Genomic DNA, 24,715 nt, shown 5'->3' with positions numbered 1-24,715 from the left:
TGCAGACTTCCAGGCTCGATTGAATCACCAGTTGACTGAGTAAACTCAGATAAATACTGGAGAAACGCCCCTTAAAATCCCCTTATCAAGAAACTTCTGAAACCTAGCTCGAAAACTGTACCGAATATGAATATTTTCTGTAAACACACTTTTTTCTATGTATTTCACACGACATGCAGTCAAATATTCTCCGTTCATTTGTTTGAAAAGAAAGATCAGAAAAACTAGGTAACGCTGGGAAGACGCAGATTTTTGGCGTATCTCCTATCAATATGTCATTACATCTAAGCTGAGCTTCTGTATATATACCAAATTTCCTGTCAATTAGTTCCTGAAACCTGAATATGCTTAGAATTGGGAAACGCTAATAAACGCTGGAAAACTGTGAAAACTCGCCTCTTATGATGTAATTTCAAAGTCCTTCAAGAGACAAATTCGAGGACGAAATTCTTAGACCCTAGCTGAGCTTCTGTAACAAACTTGAACATTAACTGTCAAACTTCATTCTAAGCTGCATGTAATCCTCATCAAGTCTCGTTCGTTATAATGCAGTTCATTTTGAGTTTAAGCCACCAGCTGATTAAATTCAGTTTGAGCTTTGATGTGCTAACGGATCTTAAAAGTCTGATATAGGGTTATATAAACTTTTCAAGCTTATGTATATGTATTAACATAGTTTATGATATTTTTCAGGTACATGCTCTACTTCAAACTATTCCTGGTTATGGGCATAACATGGGTGTCAGAAGTTGTATCGTTTCACTTCGGCAGCCGACAGTCGAGTTTTGTGTGGATTGTCACCGACGTCTGCAACACTCTACAAGGAATTCCCATCTTCTTCATATTCGTCTGGAAGAAGAAGACTTTGCGACTTTTGAACGATCGATTTTGTCCGTCAATCAGATTGATGGACGCCTCACAGAGCTCAACAAAAACGCGCGAAACAACAAATGTGACAAACAACAATATTCACTCAACAGCCAACAAGCAAAACGTTACTAAGATGGATAGTTCTTTTGAAATGAAGAATTTGTCACCTAACGGAAAAGTTAATGGTGAGAGGTAAATTGGTTGGAAAGCTACGATAATATAGTGAGGTCCACGTTATAATGGCAGTGGAGAAAGATAGGAGAAAAACGTTGCCGAACCTCTGTCTTGTCAATGCCTTCTATAGACGGTAGGTGATACAGGTTTATTGATGCAATATTAACGGTTCATTTTTGTTTAAAATAACCAATTATATTTTATTAAGCAAGAAATTATATTTTTCATGATGAATTTTCATAATTAAGCTGAATTATTTTGTTAATTCTACATTGTTAAAAGACGATCTGGCAACAGAGCAAAGCGAGAAAGAGATAGCGCTATCCGCTTTGTTGGATGATAGACAAGGATAGCAATACCATTGCTAATCAAACACTGTCATTATAACGTGGACCTCACAGGTATCTACTATCTACAAGGCGTTGGAAAAAGAGAATCGGCAACCCTGTTGTCCTATAATTTCCACTGACTTTATAACTTGAATCTCACTATAGTGAGTAGACATTCAACTATAGATAATAGATATTCTACTGATATCCTATTTTATCAGTGTCGTGTTCCAAAAAATTGAGATGTCTTGTGAAAAGAAATATTATGTATCTTCCGGTTTACAAGACTTCAACATAGTTATTGAAAAATGGAGACCCCAGATTTTAGTTCGGGGAAGATTTAAAAAAAAAATCTAGTCATGGCTCTGTAACTCTCAATTTTTATACAATTGTAACTAAGAGCACAACATAACTAGTATATATAGTACCAAAGAAACCAAATAATGTTAGATTTAATGTGAATTTCAGTATACTGTATCCGTATCCTTATCTCTATTTTAAGCATTACGGTATCCTATTATCATTAATTATTATTACTGTATCTAGTTGTTAATCAGTGGCGCCATTTCACCAAACTGCTATGGGGGGGGACCAAGAGGTTTGAAGGGGGGGAGGAATACGCCCAAAGGATAGAGGGTCCTGGGTTTTCCCATAAATGTTACATTCGAAGATATTATTATATGCTTCATTTTCTCCAGTTTTATACAAATGTGGTTGAAGTATCAATACAAGCATATAGGCCTACATTATTAGTATGAATCATGAAGTATTTATTAGAAATATAGGCCTACAGAGAGGCCCTAAAGTAGGAATACACTGAAACAGATTTCTTAAAAATCATGGAAAAAGATAAATTTTTCTTTTACAATGACAATTTCAACAATTTCATTGGGGATCTAATTCTAATTGGAAAATAACTTTTAGTTAGAAAGCTAAAGAAACATTAAGCTGTTCCCATAATTCTCACCAACTCTGTACATACATTATTGATTGTCTGACATATTTATTTTATTATTGATTGTCATACATTATTATTGTGTCCTTTCTTTAATTTTGCTTTCACTGTGACATCTTGCAACTTGTTAATTCTCACGTTGAAATTTATGCAATAACTCACTTATTGTGCCCTCATCAATAATTGTACCCATTCTATATTTAAGCTTCAACTATACCACAGAGAAAAATATATTCTTTATTACTCCATACCCATACTTTCAAGGCAATTTTGCTACATTGTTGATACTGTAGAAGGAATTATACTACTGCTGTTTAAAAAAAGTATTAAATCAGTATGAGTTCTAAGGATTCGTGTATATAGACCCGCATTTTTATTATTCATCTGATCCTTGGGGGGGGGCCTAGGCCGCCCCCCTGCCACCCTAAATGGTGCCCCTGTTGTTAATTATAATAAATTTGTGTATTAAGCTTAAATTTTAAATAACACATTGGTAAGTATTTCGAATACTGCATTGTAAATTATTGAATACTTACTATACATACTCTTCATGTTATATAATTATTAGTAAATTTTTGTTCAAAAAAAAATTTTTTTTGCTACTCAAATTCGACTTTATATCGATCCATAAACCTTTCAAGAACATCATTTTCATAAAATAAGTAATGTAAATTGTAGAGAAATTTATTTCCTACAAAATTGGTTCTCTGCAAAATCTTGCTAAAATGCGCCGTTCAAAAGTTATTGACAAAAAACTGATCATAATACTATTTTCTTCACATACTGGCACATGAGATTCTATAATCTGATTGATGTAATGCCAACAAGCTGGAAGATTGATTAGCTGAGAAACAAAAAGACCTCGCTCGCTCTACCTATCGGCGCGATCGGAAACTAAAGTTTGCAAAAATTTGGATCATTGCTTCAGTTTTGATGAAACTAGAAACTGCTGGCCTAATCCATCGTATCCGACTAAAACTAAGAACAAAATATTTTTTCCTACAGTTACGTTGAAAAGTGGCCATTGCTGCACTGATTACAGAACGCAAAGAATCACTTTTCCGCTCTAGTGCGGGAAAAATTTTTCTGCACTCCAGATTTGCAACATGGCAACGCAAAATACTTAGTAGGTTATATGTAGCAACAGTGCAGCAAAATCAAAATGAAGTTGGTAACAGTGACTGGGCTGCTATAGTGAGCAGAGGTGCAAACGAGGACTTTAGTATTTTAGGATTAAGGTTTTTATCAAGAGGTGCAAGAGGTGAGGTTTATCAAGAACCAGAGCAGAGTTTGTTTTATCAAGAGCAGAGGTGCAAACGAGGACTTTAGGATTTTAGGATTAAGGTTTTTATCAATAATAAAATTACACAGAAAAACATTTGATGGATTTCAGGCAATTTTACCCATAATTACCCACCTTTCATATTCAATGGTAACTGTAGGAAAAACTTAATGTGAAATACGTGCGCAAAGTTCCTCTGCTGCACTCAAGAAACCATTCCGCCCTCGCCTACGGCTCGGGCGTAAACGTTTCTTTCGGTGCAGCAAACTGTCACTTTGCGCACTAGTTGCACAAATAACTATTGTTAAATGGATTATTCTCTCCAATTTGTTCATTTTTAATACTATTCCATTAAAATGTTGTTCATAAACTTCAAATTTAGGAAGTACGGTAGATTTAGTTGTAGCGGATGACTGTATTTCATTGAGTTTAATATGATAATTAGTGGAGTTCAGGTTTTGAAAATAGATGATACTGATAGACCGTTTCATTGTCTACAAGTTTAATTTTTTTAAGTTTTTTCATATAATAAGAAATAAGCTTGCAATTTGAAGAAAGGTGAAGTCCTGTACCAATTTTGTGGAATATTAGTTACACTTTTCACCGATAGATCGGGCGAGCGCCTCAATTCGTTTCCTCTGTTTTCAGCTTGTCACCTGAAAAATGAATGAGATCCTGCCTTGACTGTCACAAGGAATGATTCTAGACTTCTTCAGTTGTAGTCACTTCATGTTTTTGTGAATAACTTTAGAACGGCTAATCCTATCAGAATTTTGTACAGAACTTTGTTTGTAGAGAATTGAATTACCTATCTAATCATGCCATAAAATATGAGAAATCTTCAATATTGAATGATTTATCCATTAATTTATTGATGGCTGCTAGTCCAGAGTACATTGACCAATCCCAATTTTTCAATTTTATGCTCTTATTTAGATATTTACGACAAAACTTGATCGATAATTTTTTGTATAAAATTTTATTTTCTACAATTCTTGTTATATGTATATTTCCGGTAAAACTACAACTAAGGCCGAAATTTCAAGGAATCTGGATCAATGTCAGATTCAGTTACTATTTCCACGGCTAAGATGCGTGGACGTTCCAGTTTAGTCCAGTCAGGTTTTTATCCAATATTTTGCTCTTTCAGGGCTTATAACTCTCCAACAGTGCATCATAGAAACTGATGCTTTTCGTAGGTTTGCAGAGCATTGATTTCTCTTTAAAATGATGTATTATTTCACTATTCCAAGTTTTCCTTTCATTGTTATAGCAGCTTCAATGAAGGGGGTGAAATTTTCATTGCTGCAACAAGTGTCATCTCAGCGGTTCCACACCTTCAACAGAGGAGATAAAGATGCGCACTTCTGCTATGTTCACCTACTAACTGGTCCAAATCAAGCTGCAAAGTCAAAAATTGTGTCACAGTCACCCCCTTCAAATGTCATTGTCAAACGATCAATTATTGTTGCAGCAATGAAAATTTCACCCCCTACATTGAAGCTGCTATAACAATGAAATTTTTGTAGGAAATTAAATTGTCTATCGAATGACATGAAAGATTATTTTGTATCTCTGATAGTCAGATAGATATGAAGCTGCAAATTACTGATAGGAAGTCGAAATATTATAAGTAAATTCCATTTTTGTTTAGAACTTTTGTTCAATGAGTGAAAATAAGTGAGAGTGGAATTATCAACACAGATATTGTATTTTTAGAACGATCTCATGTACAACTGTGTTGTCAGTTTTCAGCTGGATGAATGTAATGCATTTTTTATCACTATTCAACTTTAAAATACTTGACCGAACGCAGTGAGGTATGTTTTAACTCGGATTTTCTTTTGTCTGTCTGTATGTAACGCAATTACGGCTAAACGCGTTGATAGAATTCTATGAGATTTGGTAGAAATACTGCTTTTTCAACTGCGCGTTGATGTATACACAAGGCTTTTTGAAATTATGCATTTTAAGAATAATATGAAAAGAAAATGGAATTCCTCCATACTCCGATATTACTTTTTGTGTAGTTGAGAAGTTGATATTGTGGTATTTATTCATATTGAATGAAAAAGACTAAGAAATTGTCAAAAACCACAGATTTATTGATACTTAGAAAGACCGGTTTCGGTAATTACACCATTGTCAATCATGATATCAAATGATAAACCAGTTTATCAGAGATTGACAATAGTGTAATAACCGAAACCAGTCTTTCTAAGTATCAATAAATCTGTGGTTTTTGACAATTTCTTAGTATTTTTCATTCAATACTCCGATATTACTAAAGATATCATCTACTTTGAAGATAGGATCAATCAGACTATAGAATTATTCATAATGAATCAGCTGACAAGTGGATTATTCATTGCATGCATTACACAGTGATGTCTGGAGAACATCTCTCACACTGTGGGAATCCGTCTCAAAGTTTGAAAACAGATAATTGAGTCAGCCCCATGAGCCAATCATTTTTAGGTTATCGTTGAAGCTCAGGTTACCATTCGAAAATCTACAACCTGATATCTTTGAAACTACACAAATACAAGATGATTTCTGAGTTGGTTACCTAACACGCAATGTCTATATGTAGCTATACAAATCTGTAGCTGTACTTGGTAACCCTATCAATTTATCTTTTGTGAGTAAAATAGTTTAGATTTTCGGAGTTCATTGTTATAAATTTGGGTAACGATTAAAAACTACTCTTTACATCAAAAATACAATGGGCTACTCACATTAACTTCCTGATCCATTTACGAGCCACTAGATACCGGAAATATCCGTTAGAACAGCAAAATTGATTAGAGCGGCGACATAGAGGTCAGTTCCACTTGAAATTCGCGATGCGACTGATCAAATCGAAGGCAGAAGTGACCCGTCAAAATTTGACAAGTTATGACAGGCGACGTGCCTACCTGCCGGCCGGCACACGCTCCATGTCTACCGCGTGTCGTTTACTGGTTGCCATGGTAACGGCGCTTGGCGGCACATTTGAAATTTTCAAAATAACTGCCGACTGAGTTTCTACACCTGTAGACAGTTATATTGTTAAGCATTGTTGTATGATGAAAGTGATAAGTAAAAGAATAAGTAATAAGAAAAATTAAGGTACTCCAATTTCTAAATTTCTATACGTTTCAAGGTCTCCTGAGTCCAAAAAAGTGGTTTTTGGGTATTGGTCTGTATGTGTGTGTGTGGTGTGTGTGTGTTGTGTGTGTGTGTGTGTGTGTGTGTGTGTGTGTGTGTGTTGTGTGTGTGTGTGTGTGGTGTGTGTGTGTGTGTGTTGTGTGTGTGTGTGTGTGTGTGTGTGTGTGTGTGTGTGTGTGTGTGTGGTGTGTGTGTGTGTGTGTTGTGTGTGTGTGTGTGTGTATGAGTGTGTGTGAATGTATGTGCGTCTGTGTACACGATATCTCATCTCCCAATTAACGGAACGACTTGAAATTTGAAACTTAAGGTCATTACACTATAATTCCAATTATTCAATAATTCAATTATTTGAAAAAAAATGGTTTATTGTATTGGAATCCAAGAACATATTCCAATTTTCTTCCACTTCTCACCTTCAAACTTCAGGTGTCATCATTTCAGATTTAATCTGTATATGACAGTTGTTATTGGACAGTACATACTGATAATTCTCAAGAAATACTCAATTTTCAAGGATAATTTCATGATTCTTCCCTTTTAAATTTTCCATTCCTATGCCTATCAACTCCCGAGCGGAGCTCTGTCCCCCGATATTCTACTCTGAAGATAGGATTAATCAGACTATAGAATTATTCATAATCAATCAGCTGACAAGTTCATTGCATGCATTACACAAATGTCTGGAGAAATTGACAGACTGTAAAACATGACACATATTTTGGAGAAATACTGGTCCCGCTGGAAGTAGAGCAAGTGACACCAAATACTTGTGGATGAGGAAACTGCGTGAGGTCTACTGTTCACAGAACTACTAGTTATTGTGAACTTGAGGTAATGTGAAAGAGGTGGAGATTATAATTCAACTTCCATCTCATCACAAGAGCTCAAACTAGGAGCTCTGTGAACAGTAGACCTCGCGCATTTATAAACCACAGTCTCCTCTAATACTGTCCATCAGAGTAAATTCTGTCCTGTCCTGTCGTGTCGGCGAGATATCGGTGTATAAACGACCAATGGCTGTTTGGGTTGTTGTATCGACAATGCTAATAATTTGATGTAAACAGCTATGCTACTATCATCAAAAGCTTACCGAGTTGAAAGCAGGAAAAAGTCGGGAGAAAATACTACGCTACTTCAAGTTATCAATTGCATGCCTCACTGCATGCAATTAATAGTCCACACAACAGCTGTGTTTTCAATAAGTTACATTGATATATTGAATTGCATATCACTAAATAAAATGTGCAATTGAATATGCAATTCATAATCCACTCGACAGCTGATTTATGATTAATAATTCCATAGTCTGTTTTTCTACTAAGTTACATTGATATATTGAATTGCATATTAAATCCAATAAATAAAACGTGCAATTAAATATGCAATTTATAATCCACTCGACAGCTGATTTATGATTAATAATTCCATAGTCGATTTTTACTCTAATATTGGCGTATGAAGGAGGCTCCTTTCCCTTTTATATTATCCTTGAAAATCGAAATTTCCAAAAACCTTGTATCGTCGAAGCGCAATTTAAAAAGGAACATACCTGTTAAATCTCATGAAAATCTATTACCGCGTTTCGCCGTAAATGCGGAACATAAATATAAACATAAAAAGAAATGCAAAACCGTCGACTTGAATCTTGGACCTCACTTCGCTCGGTCAATATAACTCACGTTTTTTTTCGAATATTAGAATATAATATATTCTAATATTTGAAAAAAAACGTGAGTATCTATATAATAAGAGAGAGTAGGGTTGTGTTTGTTCGTGTGTTCGTTTGTTCGCATCAAAACATGTCAACTTGTGGATTTCATACCGGAAAAACGGGAATGATTTAGATCTCCAAATTTTGCACATAGATTCTAAAAATATCAATCCCGTGCACCTGGAAGCCCAAATTTTAATTTTACTTCTAGATTTTTCAGAATTAATGTTTAAATTTCATTAATGGTACATTCGATTTCATTAAAAAATCACCAAATCATATGGTCGAAATTAAAAAAGGAACATCTGTTTCTATATTGCATTCTACCTGAAAACCATAGTTTTGAAACTTCGTTTTCCTGATGCAATGTTAAGGCCTACACGTGGCATGGATTATCAATTTTTCAGCTGGAAAATTTTTTTGAGACAAATGCTAAATAAACGTCTACAGTTTCATCAATGCTGTATGGCAATATGAAAATGCATGCAGTTAATATGTCTTTCAATGAAGGTGTTGTTATTTACATAAAGAAATTGTATTCTGCCATTTTTATTTAATTAAAATTTCAAAACTATTCGAGCCCTGATAGAATGACTGACTCACTGTACATAGGCCTATTTTGAATTCTTCTAGATTTCATTACGTCAAGTTTTAAGAAAGACCCTTGCGAAGCACGGGTTACCTGCTAGTATTATATATTAGAATATATTATATTCTAATATTCGAAAAAACGTGAGTATATTATATATTAGAATATATTATATTCTAATATTCGAAAAAACGTGAGTTGTATTACGGTACCAGTACATTGGAAGCAATAGTCATATCCTAATTCAAATTGACTTCCTTTCCATTACTTTCAAATTTATATCAGCTTATTTCACATAATAAATTCATCTTACCAGGACTAGTCCATAGTTTTTTAATGAATTAAAAAGCTAGTACCCCTTAGTTTTTATATATTTTGTTATTATAAGCTCTTATGACCGAGCGAAGTGAGGTCCAAGATTCAAGTCAACGGTTTTGCATTGCTCTTTATGTTTATATTTATGTTCCGCATTTACGGCGAAACGCGGTAATAGATTTTCATGGAATTTGACAGGTATGTTACTGATATATTACATCAAGACAACTCTTGTTATCTTTATATCCCTATTAAATATTCCATTCACACTCACATCTAATAAAATAATTACATTATTTACTTCCAAGTCTCCATCATTACATAAATATTACAGGGCTGCTCCTTAGAGAGCCAGAATGTATAGTTCTACGTATATACTACATAATTCTACCCACGTCATGGCTTGAAAATTGTTCGGAATTTAATAAGGAAAATTGACAATTTTATGCAAAATTAGCATCTCTGGAGAGATGGATTAGAAATAAATTCGTCTTGAGAACGGATTACATTGGAATAAATATCGGAGCCAACGTTTTCTCGTCACATTGTTGGTCAGGAATGAATGAATAAATAATGTTGTCTGTACGCGTGAGAGAGAGTGTGTGAGAGAGAGAGAAGCTTGCAACTTTTTCCGCGTTACAGCAGAATCCTAGCCTTGAGTCAAGTCAGAAGTTAGTTAACGGTCGGGCAGACAACATGGGTCGGCGTGTAGCTGAATTTCTGTTAATTTCTGCGTTAGTTTTCGTTTCTAAAACGAGTGCCACTAATCTGACAGAGTCTAACAGTAGTTCAACAGTTTCCGCGACGAAGAACCTAACTGATTCTACAAGTTTTTCTAGGGTTAATAATTCTAGTAGTGTTTTACCCGAAACAAGTGTATCATCCTCTAATCAGCGAAATGTTTCCGCGGATAATCAAACACAAGTTTCTAATAGTAATTCAACGGTTATCGATAGGACATTGTCTCCCAATGAAACTTCCTCAACAAAAATTGACAAAACACAGACAAAAATTACTTACCAACTTGAAAATTCTGCTACATCTTCAACGAATGCTACACAATTACCGGATTACATTGACCAGGAAGATCTTCCTTTAGAAGAGATTCTAAAATTTAAACGAAAATGCTGTCCTTTGAATAAAAGGTTTGTCGAACTTGATTCTTGTTTCACGGCCGTTTGTGAGGATATACCTGTTGATGCACCCACTGTTTACAGATTTGAAAGGTGAGAAAAAGTTGTGATGAAATCTATTCCATAAATTTGTAAAAATACTATAGAATTTAATAATTTTAACTGATTATGAATTAATCCAAATCAGTACGACTCCTCCTTTCACACGGACAAATCATCCAAGCAGACAGTATATTCTTTATATTATTGTTACACTATTTTTTTATGAATAAATTTGAGTTATCTTCCTCGCAGGTACAGTACTATATGAGCTCCACGTCATAATGGCAGTATTTGATTAACTTTGTTGTTCATTGTCTATCATTAGAAAATGTAGATAGAGCTATCCTTTTCTAGCTCCACAAAGTTGTCAGATCGTTTTCTAACAATGTAGAAATATAATTGACCGAGCGAAGTGAGGTCTAAGATTCAAGTCGACGGTTTGGTATTTCTCTTAATATATAAATGTTTAAATGTTTATATGTTGCGCATTTACGGAGAAACGCGGTGATAGATTTTCATGAAATTTGACAGGTATGTTCCTGTTTTTATTGTGCGTCGATGTATATACAAGGTTTTTGGAGATTTTGCATTTCAAGGATAATATAAAAGGAAAAGGAGCCTCCTTCATACGCCAATATTAGAGTAAAAATCAGACTATAGAAAATTATTCATCATAAATCAGCTGACAAGTGATTACACAGATGTGTGGAGAAGCCAGTCTATTGCTGTATTTCCATAAGGTGTATAGTTTCAATCAGGTACTTGTGGATGAGAATACTACGAGAGGTCTACTGTTCACAGAACTACTAGTTAATCAAGACAATATTTTATTCCAATTATGAAAATGTATCATTCGAAAATATGCATTTTCTTGACGATTAAAATATGATTATCTATAATATGATATGAACAGGAAAGAAGTTGCTTATACACATACGGGAAAGGGAATCCGCGAAAAGACACATCATCACGTCTGAACTACTGGACTGATTAACTTGATACTTTGCATTCAGATTATTAATTTACCGAGGATAGTTATAGACCAATTCTCAATTCTTCAAGATTCCGTTACGTCAGGTTTTCAGTTTGTCAAGTTATTAAGTTTTATAAATAAAATAAATAAATGAATAATCAGAGCCTTGTGAAGCATGGGTTAGAACGTTAAGGTGCGTACAGATATACGCGCCGCGAACATGAGCAATTCACTTTTAATCAGCTGACTATATCTGTATTTTTACAGAAATGGTATAAGATATAGATATAAAAATCTTGGTATCAGCTGATTAAAAGTAAATTGCTCATGTTCGCGGCGCGTAAATCTGTACGCACCTTTAGAACTTGTTAGAGCATGGTCATTTAAAACGAATAACAAAACCTACTAGTTTTCAAAACGAATGAACAGTAACTGTTCATTCGTTTTCATTAACTGTTAATATTAACAAAACCTACTAGTTTTCAAAACGAATGAACAGTAACGGTTCATTCGTTTTATTAACTGTTAATATTACACCAGATATACCGGTATCAGCTATCCTCTGTGAAAGGCAGTGGCAAGGCAGAGAATCGGCAGCCCTGTTCCCCTATCTTCATCCACTGCCATTATAACGTGGACCCCACTATACAAAAATGTATTGTCTACAAAGTTATCTTGGAACGAATTACAATTAAGAGAGTATATAGTTCTTGATCCACACTTAGATCAACACTCCTCTCTCAAATACATATTTATTTATTTAATAATTATTCAGAATTACACAGCTTACAGAATAGCACCACAGGCTTACACCATAGAGAAACAATAGCTTGAGTAGATATCCCATGGTATAGGGAATTTATGTCGCAACTTTTACTGTTATCTCAAGCCGATAGACATCGTACTTCTTTCCCAAAAAGGTGTGTGACGCTGGTAATCTCTCATATTGTGCCGTTCATACACTCTAACCCCAACAAAACAGTAAAAATCTACAATAATCTATAGTAATTGACATGAGATAACAGTAAAAGTTGCGACATAAACGACCTTTACCATGGGATATCTACTCAAGCTATTGTTTCTCTATGCTTACACCCAAAACGGGGTGTAAGGAATGTACAGATTGACACAGAATAACAGGAACTTTTAAAAACGCCATAAAACATTAGTGGGAAGGGCAAAAATGATTTTATTCAAACTAATGTAAAGTTCAAGACTTGCCATTTGAGAATCATTCATAACATCTATCACTTTTTAGCAATTACTTCCTTAAGATGGCTTCTTCCTGAACGAATACACTCTTGAAATCTGTGTTGACGATTCCTCATTGATCGCTGCAACATCTGCGTTTCCTGGTCCCATGATCTGTACACCTGAGATTTTCTGTTTGTGGAGCCATCTCAAATCAAACGTTCTCATAACTTGATCAATAACTGTGGTTTAATCATAACAGACAATTCAAAATTAAATTAACAATGTTGCAGCAATCGTTCAGGAATCTCAACACAGATTTCAAAAGTGTATTCGTGCAGGAGGAAGCCATCTTAAAGAAGTAATTGTCGAAAAGTGATAGATGTTATTAATAATTTTCAAATGGCAAGTCTTGAACTTTACATTAGTTCGAATAAATTCATTTTCCTACAGATACCTTGAAAAGTGACCATTTGTGCACTGATTGCAGGCCGCAAAGAATCACTTTTCCGCACTAGTGTGCAAAGTGAGTACTTTGCGTACTCCAGATTTGCAGCATGACAACGCAAAATAGTTAGTAGGTTATATGGAGCACCAGTGCAGCAAAATCGAAATTAAATTGGTAATACTCATAGTGAGGCCCACGTTATAATGAATGGCAGTGGAGAACAGCGTTGCCTTGCCATTATGTGCCTTCATTATAGTCATTTCAATGCTTACATAACATAAACCCCCTTCAAGCAGTCACATAAATTTTCAATTGAATTACTAATCATTATAATTCAATTATTATTATTCATTTTTAAATAAATTAACGTTTTTATTAATAATAAAATTACACAGAAAAACATTTGATGGATTTCAGGGAATTTTACCCATAATTACCCACTTTTCATATTCAATGGTAACTGTAGGAAAAATTTAATGTGAAATACGTGCGCAAAGTTCGTTTGCTGCACTCTAGAAACCATTCCGCCCTCGCCTACGGCTCGGGCGTAAACGTTTCTTTCGGTGCAGCAGACTGTCACTTTGCGCACTAGTTGCACAAATAACTATTTTGCCCTCCCCACTAGTGTTTTATGGCGTTTTTAAAAGTTCCCGTTATTCTGTGTCACTCTATATAAGGAATTATTCAATAAAAACAATATAAAACTTTTAGTACCCCTTTATTAATACATTTTAACGATCAGTTTCAATAGTTTTATATTGTGTTTATTAATTTCAATAAAGTAGCCTAAATAAGTGAATGAGTTTTAAGGAATTATGTGTCTACAGTTATAATCAAAAAGTATTGTTGCCAAAAATGTGATTGCATAAACTCTTGCTCCCGGTACTCTATTTAATTTAATCGATGTTCAATGACGTCATTTGCTTTTCTCTTTGTTTCTCAATGCACTGGTTTCGTTAGATGACGTCAACACTGAATCATGTTTGAATTTTAATAGACGTACCAGGGCTCAAGTGTTCAGTTGAAATTGACGAACTATAAAATCAATTTTCAAACCACAGAAGTCTAATGAAATCACACAATGCTTTTTCCTTTATTCCTCTTCCACTCCTTCACACTTTCTGTATCTCTCTCTCTCTCTCTCTCTCTCTCTCTCTCTCTCTCACTCTTTCTCTCTCTCTCTCAGACACACACACTCTCACACACACACTCTCTATCTCATCTTTCACTTGTCATTGAAAAAATGAGAATTCTTTTTCCTCCAATTCTTTCCTTCAATTAATTCCTTCCCTTTCACATTCGATTACTAAAAATTGATTTGAATGCAAAATTAATCAGATCATTGTCTGGGAAATATCGAGGCTTTTCTTGTTTTTTTACTCACATATGAACAGCGATTTTCTGTTTTGTTATGTTCTGTATATACAGCGTTTTCAAATGAGGCTGTACATTATATATGTGCCTGAATAGATTGATGGGGGTCCTCCTCCTCCTCCTCCTACTCCTCCTCCTCCTCCTCATCCTCCTCCTCCTTCTTCTTCTTCTTCTTCTTCTTCTTCCTCTTCTTCTTCTTCTTCTTCTTTTTCTTTTTCTTCTTCTTCTTCTTCTTCTTCTTCTTCTTCTTCTTCTTCGACTACATTTGCGCCCAAACTAATATCTCGAAAGCAACAAGAACATTTTACTGGGCATTATTTGTTGCAAATTTAAGTTGTAATTTTGTATATAGATTTTCAATTTAGCGATGATGGTTATAGGCCTATTTTCGATTCTTCAAGTTTTCAGTTTGTCAAGTTTTAAGTCCCTTGCGCAGCACTGGTTACCTGCTAGTCTTGGATAATAAATTAGAAGGTGTTTTGGAGTGAAATGCTGTAACAACTTGACGTTTTTCAGTCACAAGGACTCCGAAATCTATGGATTGAGAGGCGACGCCCTACTGAGTTCGACGCCGTTCCACTGTGACGGTTCAAAGCCGTTCTCCTACCCCAACGTGACGGTCATGCCCAACGGGTCCATGTACTTTTCCGAGGAAAATGAATTCGGCGAAATTGAGAAATCTCCATTCGGCGAAACCGATGCAAGCTACTACTGCCTCGACCTTGAACCCGGGACTGTCGAGTTGGTTCTGTACCGCTGTGATGTTCGCAAAGACTCTCACCCGGTCGCCTACAAGGTTGTTATATATTTATTTATTTACTTTGACCTTTCATTATTGACCGAACGAAGTGAGGTCTAATACTCAAGTCGATGGTTTTGCATTATTTCTCTTTATGTATGTCTGTTTGCATTTACGGCGAAACGCGGCAATAGATTCTCATGAAATTTGACAGGAATTTTACTTTTGGATTTCGCTTCGATCTATATGTAAAGGTGCGCACAGATATACGCGCCGCGAACATGAGCAATTCATTTTAATCACCTGACTATATCTGTATTTTTACAGAAACGGTAAGATACAGATATAAAAAGCTTGGCATCAGCTGATTAAAAGTGAATTGCTCATATTCGCGGCGCGTAAATCCGTACGCACCTTTAGGTTTTTGCAACTTTTCATTTTGAATAATAAGAAAGAGAAAGAGGTTTCATTCATACTCCAATATCACCGTAAAAATCAGACAACAGAATTATTATTCAATACTAGGTGGCCCGGCGAAGTTTGTATCACCAAATTGTTAATGCATCTCATAACAAACTTTAGCTGGAAGCACACCTGAGGAGGCGTGATGCGGCATTTTGCATCCAGGTGATTCTTGCTTATTGAATGGAATAACTCACATACACTGAATCGGGCATGGCGTGGAACGGTTTGATAAGGCAATCTCCTTCAGATCAACACTTCGTATCAACAAGCCGCGCCTCCTCAGGAGTGCTTAGCCTTAGCTTAATCTGATGCACTACGGTATATTTTTATGAAAATTATTCAACAATCAGTAATTACATTTATATCTCAATATGCCTGTTGTCTCATTCCAATCATATTATATTATTCTTCAATGTTGTTTTCCATCACGAACTGCTTATTAAATCACTTTTTGCTATTAGAAAAAACGACTAGCAGTCAGATATTTTACAATAAATGAATTAATCACTCACTTTGACAACGAGATCTTTCGGCAGGTTCTCCATCTTCTTGGTTGTCTAGAAGCTGGCGATGAAGAAACCAAGAAGAGAAACCTAGAAGGAAGAAACCTAGAAACAACCAAGAAGATGGCGAACCTGCCGAAAGATCTCGTTGTCAAAGTGAGTGATTAATTCATTTATTGCAAAATATCTGACTGCTAGTCGTTTTTTCTAATAGCAAAAAGTGATATTATATTATGATTATGATTTGTGATTGTCAATGGAATAAATAAATAAATAAATAATTGTTTTAGATAATGAAGATGATTTCGGCGATTTTCCTGACTAGTTTCATAGTGGTTTACATGATGAAGCCTCAACTGCACACGCTGCACAACCGATGCCTCATGCGACTCATGATCTGTCTGCTGGGCAAATGTGTGTTGTCGCTCATATTCCACATGAATTTCTGGAAATGCGGATGGGTGTGGGTTTTCCAGTACGCAACTGGTGAGTACTCTAGTTGTCTACTCGTCTATGATAGTCTCTCATTCATTTCCTGTACGCTATGATTGAGTACTCTAGTTGTCTACTCATCTATGATAGTCTATCATTCATTTCCAGTACGCAACTGGTGAGTACTCTAGATGTCTACTCGTCTATGATAGTCTATCATTCATTTCCAGTACGCAACTAGTGAGTACTCTAGATGTATACTCATCTATGATAGCCTATCATTCATTTCCAGTATGCTATGGTTGAATACTCTAGATGTCTACTCATCTATGATAGTCTATCATTCATTTCCAGTAAGCTATGGTTGAGTACTCTTGATGTCTACTTGTCTATGATAGCCTATGATAGTCTATCATTAATTTCCAGTACGCAACTAGTGAGTACTGTAGATGTATACTCGTCTATGATAGCCTATCATTCATTTCCAGTATGCTATGGTTGAGTACTCTAGTTGTCTACACGTCTATGATAGTCTCTCATTCATTTCCTGTATGCTATGATTGAGTACTCTAGTTGTCTACTCATCTATGATAGTCTATCATTCATTTCCAGTACGCAACTGGTGAGTACTCTAGATTTCTACTCATCTATGATAGTCTATCATTCATTTCCAGTAAGCTATGATTGAGTACTCTAGTTGTCTACACGTTGATGATAGTCTCTCATTCATTCCCAGTATGCTATGGTTGGGTACTCTAGATGTCTACTCGTCTATGATTGTCTATCATTCATTTCCAGTACGCTATGTTTGAGTACTCTAGATCTCTACTTGTCTATCATTCATTTCCAGTAAGCTATGATTTAGTACTTCAGTTGTCTACACGTTGATGATAGTCTCTCATTCATTCCCAGTATGCTATGGTTGGGTACTCTAGCTGTCTACTCGTCTATGATAGTCTATCATTCATTTCCAGTACGCAACTGGTGAGTACTCTAGATGTCTACTCGTCTATGATAGTCTATCATTCATTTCCAGTAAGCTATGGTTGAGTACTCTTGATGTCTACTCGTCCATGATAGTCTATCATTCATTTCCAGTATGCTATGACCGAGTACTCTAGATGTCTATGACAATCTATAATTATTTTTCAGTACAAGAAAAGCCACGTTTCAGTACTCTATAGTGAGGTCCACGTTATAATGGCAGTGTTTGATTAGCAATGGTGTTGCTATCCTAGTCTATCATTCAACAATGCGGATAGGGCTGTATCTTTCTCGCTTTGCTCTTTTTCCATATCGTCATTTAACAATGTAGAATTAATAATAAATTAACAAAAATATTCCATCTTAGTTATGAAAGTTCATTATTGAAAAATATAATTTCTTGCTTAATAAAATATAATTGATTATTTTAAACTCGAATGAGCAGTTAATATTACATCAATAAACCTGTATCAGCTATCATCTATAGAAGGCATTGACAAGCCTGAGGATCGGCAACGTTGATCTCCTATCTTTCTCCACTGCCATTATAACGTGGACCTCACTATAGTTGTCTACTCCTCTATGAGAACCTTTACTGTATCATAATTTTTCAGTATGCTACTAATTTTTCAGCTTTCTGCTAGAGTATCACTCTAGGTATCTATTCGTCTATGATACTCTTTACTGTGTTTTCCGTTAAACAAGGGCGAGTAGGCCTTCTCTAGTTGTTTACTCATCTATGATAGTTTCTACTATATTATTATTATTATGAAATTCTATTGTCATAAATTGACCTCTATAATAGTGAGGTCCACATTATAATGGCTGAGGAGAAAGATCGGAGAACAGCATTGCCGATACTCGGCCTTGCTACTGCCTTCAATAGAGGATAGCTGATGCCCGGTATGTCTGATGTAATACTAACTGTTCATTCTTGTTCAAAATAATCAATTACATTCTATTCGTCAATAAAAAAAAATTTTTCAATGATTTTATAATAAATTTTCATATCTGAGATTGAATAATCAATTATACTTCTACATTGTTGAAAAACGATCTGACAACAGAGCAAAGCGAGAAAGAGATAGCGCTATCCGCATTTTTGAATGATAGCAATACCATTGCTAATCATACACTGCCATTATAACTATAGAAAAGTATATCTGCTTTGTCAAGTAAGTAACTATCTGCTTTGTCAAAATATAGACAAGGACAGCAACATATTAATTATAACGTGGACCTCATTCAAATCATTCAACATACACTTTTATGTACGTAAGTCTCAAGTTACAACTTTTCTAGCGTGAAAAATGTGAATGCTGAGCTTCAAAACAGGTTTATCACCGGCTTTGTGAAGAGGTAACGCACGGCAAGGAAATCTTACAAGAACAAAAATCTAAGTTCTCTGAAGAGCAAAGTAAAAGCAAAAAATGCACAAGGAAAGAGCAACGAGCTATGACGTAACACGTCGACTGAGTAGTAATAAAACATACAATCATAAAATACATACATCTACAGATATTAATTGCATTCAAATTCAATATGATCGGTATATAGGCACAGTACGTAAACGTGCCAGTCTATCAGTATTTATCATAATAATAATTATTATTACAAGCATGTCCAAGAAAGCAATTTGAAGATTTCATGCATGGAATAAAAAATGTTCAGAATTTAGAATTTATTTCTGAAGATGAGGAAGAAGAAGAGATTAAGGACAGATAAAAAGAAGAAATGTTTGTAGAGGAGAGAATAAGGATAAAAAAAATTAGAAGAAGATGAAGAAGACGAAGAGACGAAAGAAGAAGGAAGAAGAAAGAAGAAGAAGAAAGAAGAGAAGAAGAAGAAGAGAAGAGAAGAAGAAGAAGAAGAGAAGAAGAAGAAGAAGAAGAAGAAGAAGAAGAAGAAGAGAAGAAGAAGAAGAAGAAGAGAGAAGAGAAGAAGAAGAAGAAGAAGAAAGAAGAAAGAAGAGAAGAGAAGAGAGAAGAAGAAGACGAAGAGAAGAAGAAGAAGAAGAAGAAGAGAGAAGAGAAGAAGCGAGAAGAAGAAAGAAGAAGAAGACGAAGAAGAAGAAGAAGAAGAAGAAGAAGAAGAAGAGAGAAACGAAGAAGAAGAAGAAGAAGAGAAGAAGAAGAAGAAGGAAGAAGAAGAAGGAAGAAGAAGAAGAAGAAGAAAGAAGAAGAAGAAGAGAAGGAAGAAGAAGAGACGAAGAAGAAGAAGAACAGAAAAGAAGAAGAAGAAGAAGAAGAAGAAGAAGAAGAGAAGAAGATGAATGAGAAGAAGAAGAGGAAGAAGAGGAAGAAGAAGAAGAAGAAGAACAACAACAACAACAAGAACCCTGCACCTACTAAAGGCAAAGAATAGTGATTAAAACTTCAACAGCCTGTTGATTTCATGAAAATGAAAATAAAACTAAGGGTGCCTAATTGGAGATGAATACGAACAAGCCTCTATCAAGTATGATAATGTAGTAATGATACATCTATAAAATTCATGATATTGTTGGAACTGAATCTCGTAATGATACAGTACTCCTTCCTTATAGCAATCACAATCCGTATCAAGACATTAAAACAAACTCTTTTTTACTTTCCTTGCCCTATTACCATAGGACCTATCGTAAGGAAAGTATTGTTTTCCGAAAAAAATTAAGGTACCCAAATTTCTACATTTCTATACGTTTCAAGGTCCCCTGAGTCCGAAAAACTGGTTTTTGGGTATTGGTCTGTATGTGTGTGTGTGTGTGTGTGTGTGGTGTGTGTGTGTGTGTGTGTGTGTGTGTGTGTGTGTGTGTGTGTGTATGTGCGTCTGTGTACACGATATCTCATCTCCGAGTTAACGGAATGACTTGAAATTTGGAACGTATAGTCCTTACACTATAAGGATCCGAGACGAACAATTTCGATCAAATGCAATCCAAGATGGCGGCTAAAATGGCGAAAATGTTGTCAAAAACAGGGTTTTTCGCGATTCTCTCGAAAACGGCTCCAACTATTTTGATCAAATTCATACCTGAAATAGTCATTGATAAGCTATATCAACTGCCACAAGTCCCATATCTGTAAAAATTTCAGGAGCTCCGCCCCATCTATGCAAAGTTTGATTTTAGATTTCCAATTATCAGGTCTCAGATATAATTTAAACGAATAATTTCGAGTGGAAAAGATTGAGCATGAAAATCTCTGCAATTGATGTCCAGTAACATTTTCACCTAAAATTTGAAAATAAGCTTGAAATTCGAGAAAATGTGATTATTAAATTGCAAACTGTTGGCAACTGTTGGTTCTATTAAATCATTCACTACGAAGAGATAGCAGACCTCGTGTGTCTCCGGCGTTATTGTCCTATCACCAGCTGTCTCATATCTTTGAATAGTAGATTTGAAATGCGCGAGAACACTAGCGTCAGGTGATCAATTTTCATAACGGCAAGGAAAGTTGTGTGAGTGCGCCACACCAGATTTTTTGTAGAGTAGATAATTTATAATTTAGTTAGTAGCCGGCAGGCTCTCTTCTGGACCCCCCAAGAGATAAAAAAGTAGTAGATAACTAGACACTATAGTGTGCTCGTGGTTGAAATTCAGTTGTACGTCAAAAGGTAGAGTATTCGGCCAATAACTTGATATCCTGGCACCGGAAGGAGTTACAGAATTTTATAAAAGTGGGCTCGTGGTTGAAATTCAGTTGTACGTCGAAAGGTAGAGTATTCGTCCAATAACTTATCCTGGAAGTTACAGAATTATATCTACAACAGTCTCCAACTTATTCAGAGTTTCCCATACATTATGACTCACTCTGAAGACTATAGCCTGCAGACAAAAAACTGTATACTAACCACCATATTTCATCAATTTTATCACCTTCATAATCATTGAAGGATAAAAAATAGATGGAAGAAAAGTTAGAATTATAAGTTCAACAAAATAGGGAAGACGAAGAGAACAATATTAATACAAACGAGGAAACTTTTTCAGCGAATCTCGTCCGGGAAATTTGTATCTGTTTTATCTGCTTTTTTATGACAAAAGTCAAAAACTAGGATGTGGTTTATTTATACTTCTCCGCTTCCTTCGAATATTTGAAATTGAGATATGAGGATGATTAAATTTGCTGATAACTCAGCATTTGATTCAAGTTCATTCATCAAATTCAATATTGAATTGCATATAAAATGTCTGCAATCATACAATACAAAATGATGAATCCAATTCATTTGGGGAGTGATATCGAAATATAAATTACTGAGAGATTGTATTTATTCATAAATGCTAATGAATAAATGTTTAATGATTATTATTAAACGAAAATCTCAATTAAGAATTTTCATCTAGCTGTTTACCCTGTCAATATTTGCAGTAGCAGAAGTCTTCGGGTGATTTACAGAATTTAATTGGGATTTTCGTTTAATAATAATTAAACATCAATTAGCATTTGAAGAAATGCAACTTCCAATTTATTTCCATCTTTAGAATTGATAATCCTATCATATCAAGCGAGCAATTTCTGTACTTTTATATTATTTATATATTTATATCTGGTTGACCGAGCGAAGTGAGTCAATTAGATAAGTAACGTGTCTCGGTTCTGTTGTTGGAATGGTGACCACTTATGGTCAGTAACACTAGCTGACAGTGTTATGAGCTGCAAAACCACTTCCTGGTAGATCGGCGTCCACCTAAAGTTGTCGGTCCATATATCTTGACTGCCAAAAAAATGTCATTTGTGCTAAATTTTGTGATGTAAATTGTCATGTGTGCTAAATTTTGTGACGTAAATCGTCATGTGTGCTAAATGTGCTAAAATGACATGTGTGCTGAATCATAGAGAAACAATAGCATAAGTAGATATCCCATGGTAAAAGGCGTTTATGTCGCAACTTTTACTGTTCTCAAGACGATTACCGTCGATTATTGTGGTTTTTTACTGTTTTGGCCGGGTAAGAGTGTATGAACGGCACAATATGAGAGACTACCAGCGTCATAAAGCTTCACAGGAAAGAACTACGTGGTCAATACTGGCTTGAGATAACAGTAAAAGTTGCGACATAAACACCCTATACCATGGGATATCTACTTATGCTATTGTTTCTCTATGGCTAAATTTTGTCACGTAAATCGTGTTGAGGTTTTCTGTTTCCTAAAAGTATGACGTCAGAATATGATGATCATGACAAAGGCCAATCCCTAATGAAAAATAATTAATTTAATACAATCAGTAATAAATAACAGTTATATTAAAAGTAATTACCCAATTACTAGACTCGAAATTATTAATTCCCAGGACACCTTGTCACCTTGTAGCTTCTCACACGAAGCTAAAATGTAGCCTACTTTGCTATAGTGAGGTACACGTTATAATGGCAGTGCTTGATTAGCAATGGTGTTGCCTATCCTTGTCTATCATTCAACGAAGCGGATAGCGCTATCTCTTTCTCGCTTTGCTCTTTTGCCAGATCGTCTTTTAACAATGTAGAATTGATAATCAATTAATAAAATATTTAATCTTAAATATGAAAATTCATTATGGAATTATTGAAAAATATAATTTCTTGCTTAATAAAATATAATTGATTATTTTTCACGAGAATGAACAGTTAATATTACATCTATAAACCGTCTATAGAAGGCATTGACAAGACAGAGGGTCGGCAACGTTGTTCTCCTATCTTTCTACACTGCCATAACCTAGACCTCACTATAGATGGAAATTCGATAATCGTTAATTCGATGATCGATGAAATTTGAGCATTGTGTCAAAAGTTATAAGTGTTTGAAATTTTGATCCTTGAGTTGTCCTAAAGCGCGCCTTCCACTAGGAAATAATGAAATGAAGTGAATCTAACGGGTGATTCTCATAGAACATAATCTCATGAACTTATGTCATTGTGCGAAATATCAATGTGAGGACTAAGTAGTTGGTGATGATTGTTGAAGCTGGAAATTAGGTGTTTTTCACAATACAAGGAGTATTGTTGTCAGGTGTACCTGGAAATCTATATGAGATAGAGCGCTCTACCTGATCTCATTTTATTGTAGAGCACAAAAATACACCCAGAGGGATTTTGAATTATACATCTAAATGATAACAATCAAAGATATTGTTGATCAAAAACTAAAATTCATCAAAATTGATTTTTTTTCTTCAAATTTCACTCAATTTTGATAAATCATAACTCAGTACTCATTGGAGATAGATACTTCCAAATGATCTCATATTATTCAGAATTTTATAATCTAAAAAAAGGCGAGAGCAAATTTTTCTGTCCGATTACGAAATTTGGCTGAAATAGCTGAAAACTGGAAAATGAGCCAGGAATACAAGGTTTTTTGGGCCACTCTGTATCTAGCACAAGGAAATTTTGCATGAAGAAATTGGTTCTGGACTTCTCTTAAGTACCCAAATAATTTATTAAAAAAACAGAACTACAATATAAATAGCATGCGCCAATGTATATGGTGACTGGACTATAATAGAGGTTTTAAAAATCTGGTCGTCAGATATAAGAGCAATCTAGTCTTCCATGAATTATGATTCCGGACTTCAATAGGTCAGTTGGGGATGGCGATGCCAAACTTTGATAAAGTGTAGCCATGAGAGTCGTGGGTTCGAATCCCACCAATCTCATGGATGTTCATCCTTCATCCTATCATCTCATTTCTCAGTGAAAAGTTTATTTGTGTGATCGATTCCACCTAACATACATTATCGTTATTCTCATTAATTTGATTATGATTAGTTGAATTAATAACTATTCTCAGGCGAATATTATTAAATATAATTTATTAACTAATCAATAACATTTCATGAAAAATAATGTTCTATGTGTTTTTCAGCGGCTGGAGCCTATTTCTTCTACATGGCAACCTTTTGTTGGACGACCGTTATTTGCTATGATATTTGGGCCAAAATAAGGTAAAAATCGCAAATTTCACAAGCATAAAAGCATAGAAATATGTCTAACCATACCCTATTTACATACAATTTTGTCCGTCTCTATTTTAAAGTTAGAATTAAGACTTTATTCCGAATTAATTAAAAAAGAATGAGGGAATTATTT

At 35.0% G+C, this 24,715-nt stretch overlaps 2 protein-coding genes across 3 annotated transcripts in view; both read left to right on the top strand.

Annotated features, from left to right (window-relative positions):
• The window catches only part of LOC111055062 (G-protein coupled receptor Mth2), a 34,985-nt gene extending 32,074 nt beyond the window's left edge, over positions 1-2,911 (top strand). For both annotated transcript variants that reach the window (XM_039436451.1, XM_022342261.2), the window contains exon 5: positions 694-2,911. In XM_039436451.1, coding sequence (XP_039292385.1) covers positions 694-1,066 — 373 coding nt within the window. In that variant the 3' untranslated portion in view covers positions 1,067-2,911. The remainder of the gene's footprint in view (positions 1-693) is intronic.
• A 7,072-nt stretch (positions 2,912-9,983) lies between these two features.
• Positions 9,984-24,619, top strand: LOC111052422. The gene is made up of 4 exons (XM_039436450.1): positions 9,984-10,601; positions 15,053-15,332; positions 16,534-16,729; positions 24,492-24,619. The coding sequence occupies exons 1-4, from the start codon at positions 10,072-10,074 to the stop codon at positions 24,572-24,574; spliced, it is 1,089 nt and encodes a 362-aa protein (XP_039292384.1). The 5' UTR covers positions 9,984-10,071; the 3' UTR covers positions 24,575-24,619.
• Positions 24,620-24,715: the final 96 nt, after the last annotated feature.

This window comes from Nilaparvata lugens, chromosome 10 (genome assembly GCF_014356525.2).
Source record: "Nilaparvata lugens isolate BPH chromosome 10, ASM1435652v1, whole genome shotgun sequence".
Classification (NCBI taxonomy): Eukaryota; Metazoa; Arthropoda; class Insecta; order Hemiptera; family Delphacidae; genus Nilaparvata; species Nilaparvata lugens.
Note: the sequence above shows the minus strand (reverse complement) of the source record. Positions and strands in the feature narration are given on the sequence as shown.

Bases quoted from the DNA above. Each gene is read 5' to 3' on its own strand.
- LOC111052422 (XM_039436450.1), top strand. From the start codon at position 10,072: ATGGGTCGGCGTGTAGCTGAATTTCTGTTAATTTCTGCGTTAGTTTTC. The intron at 15,333-16,533 runs GTTGTTATATAT...TAATTGTTTTAG, and splicing joins CTCACCCGGTCGCCTACAAG to ATAATGAAGATGATTTCGGC. The intron at 16,730-24,491 runs GTGAGTACTCTA...TGTGTTTTTCAG, and splicing joins GGTTTTCCAGTACGCAACTG to CGGCTGGAGCCTATTTCTTC.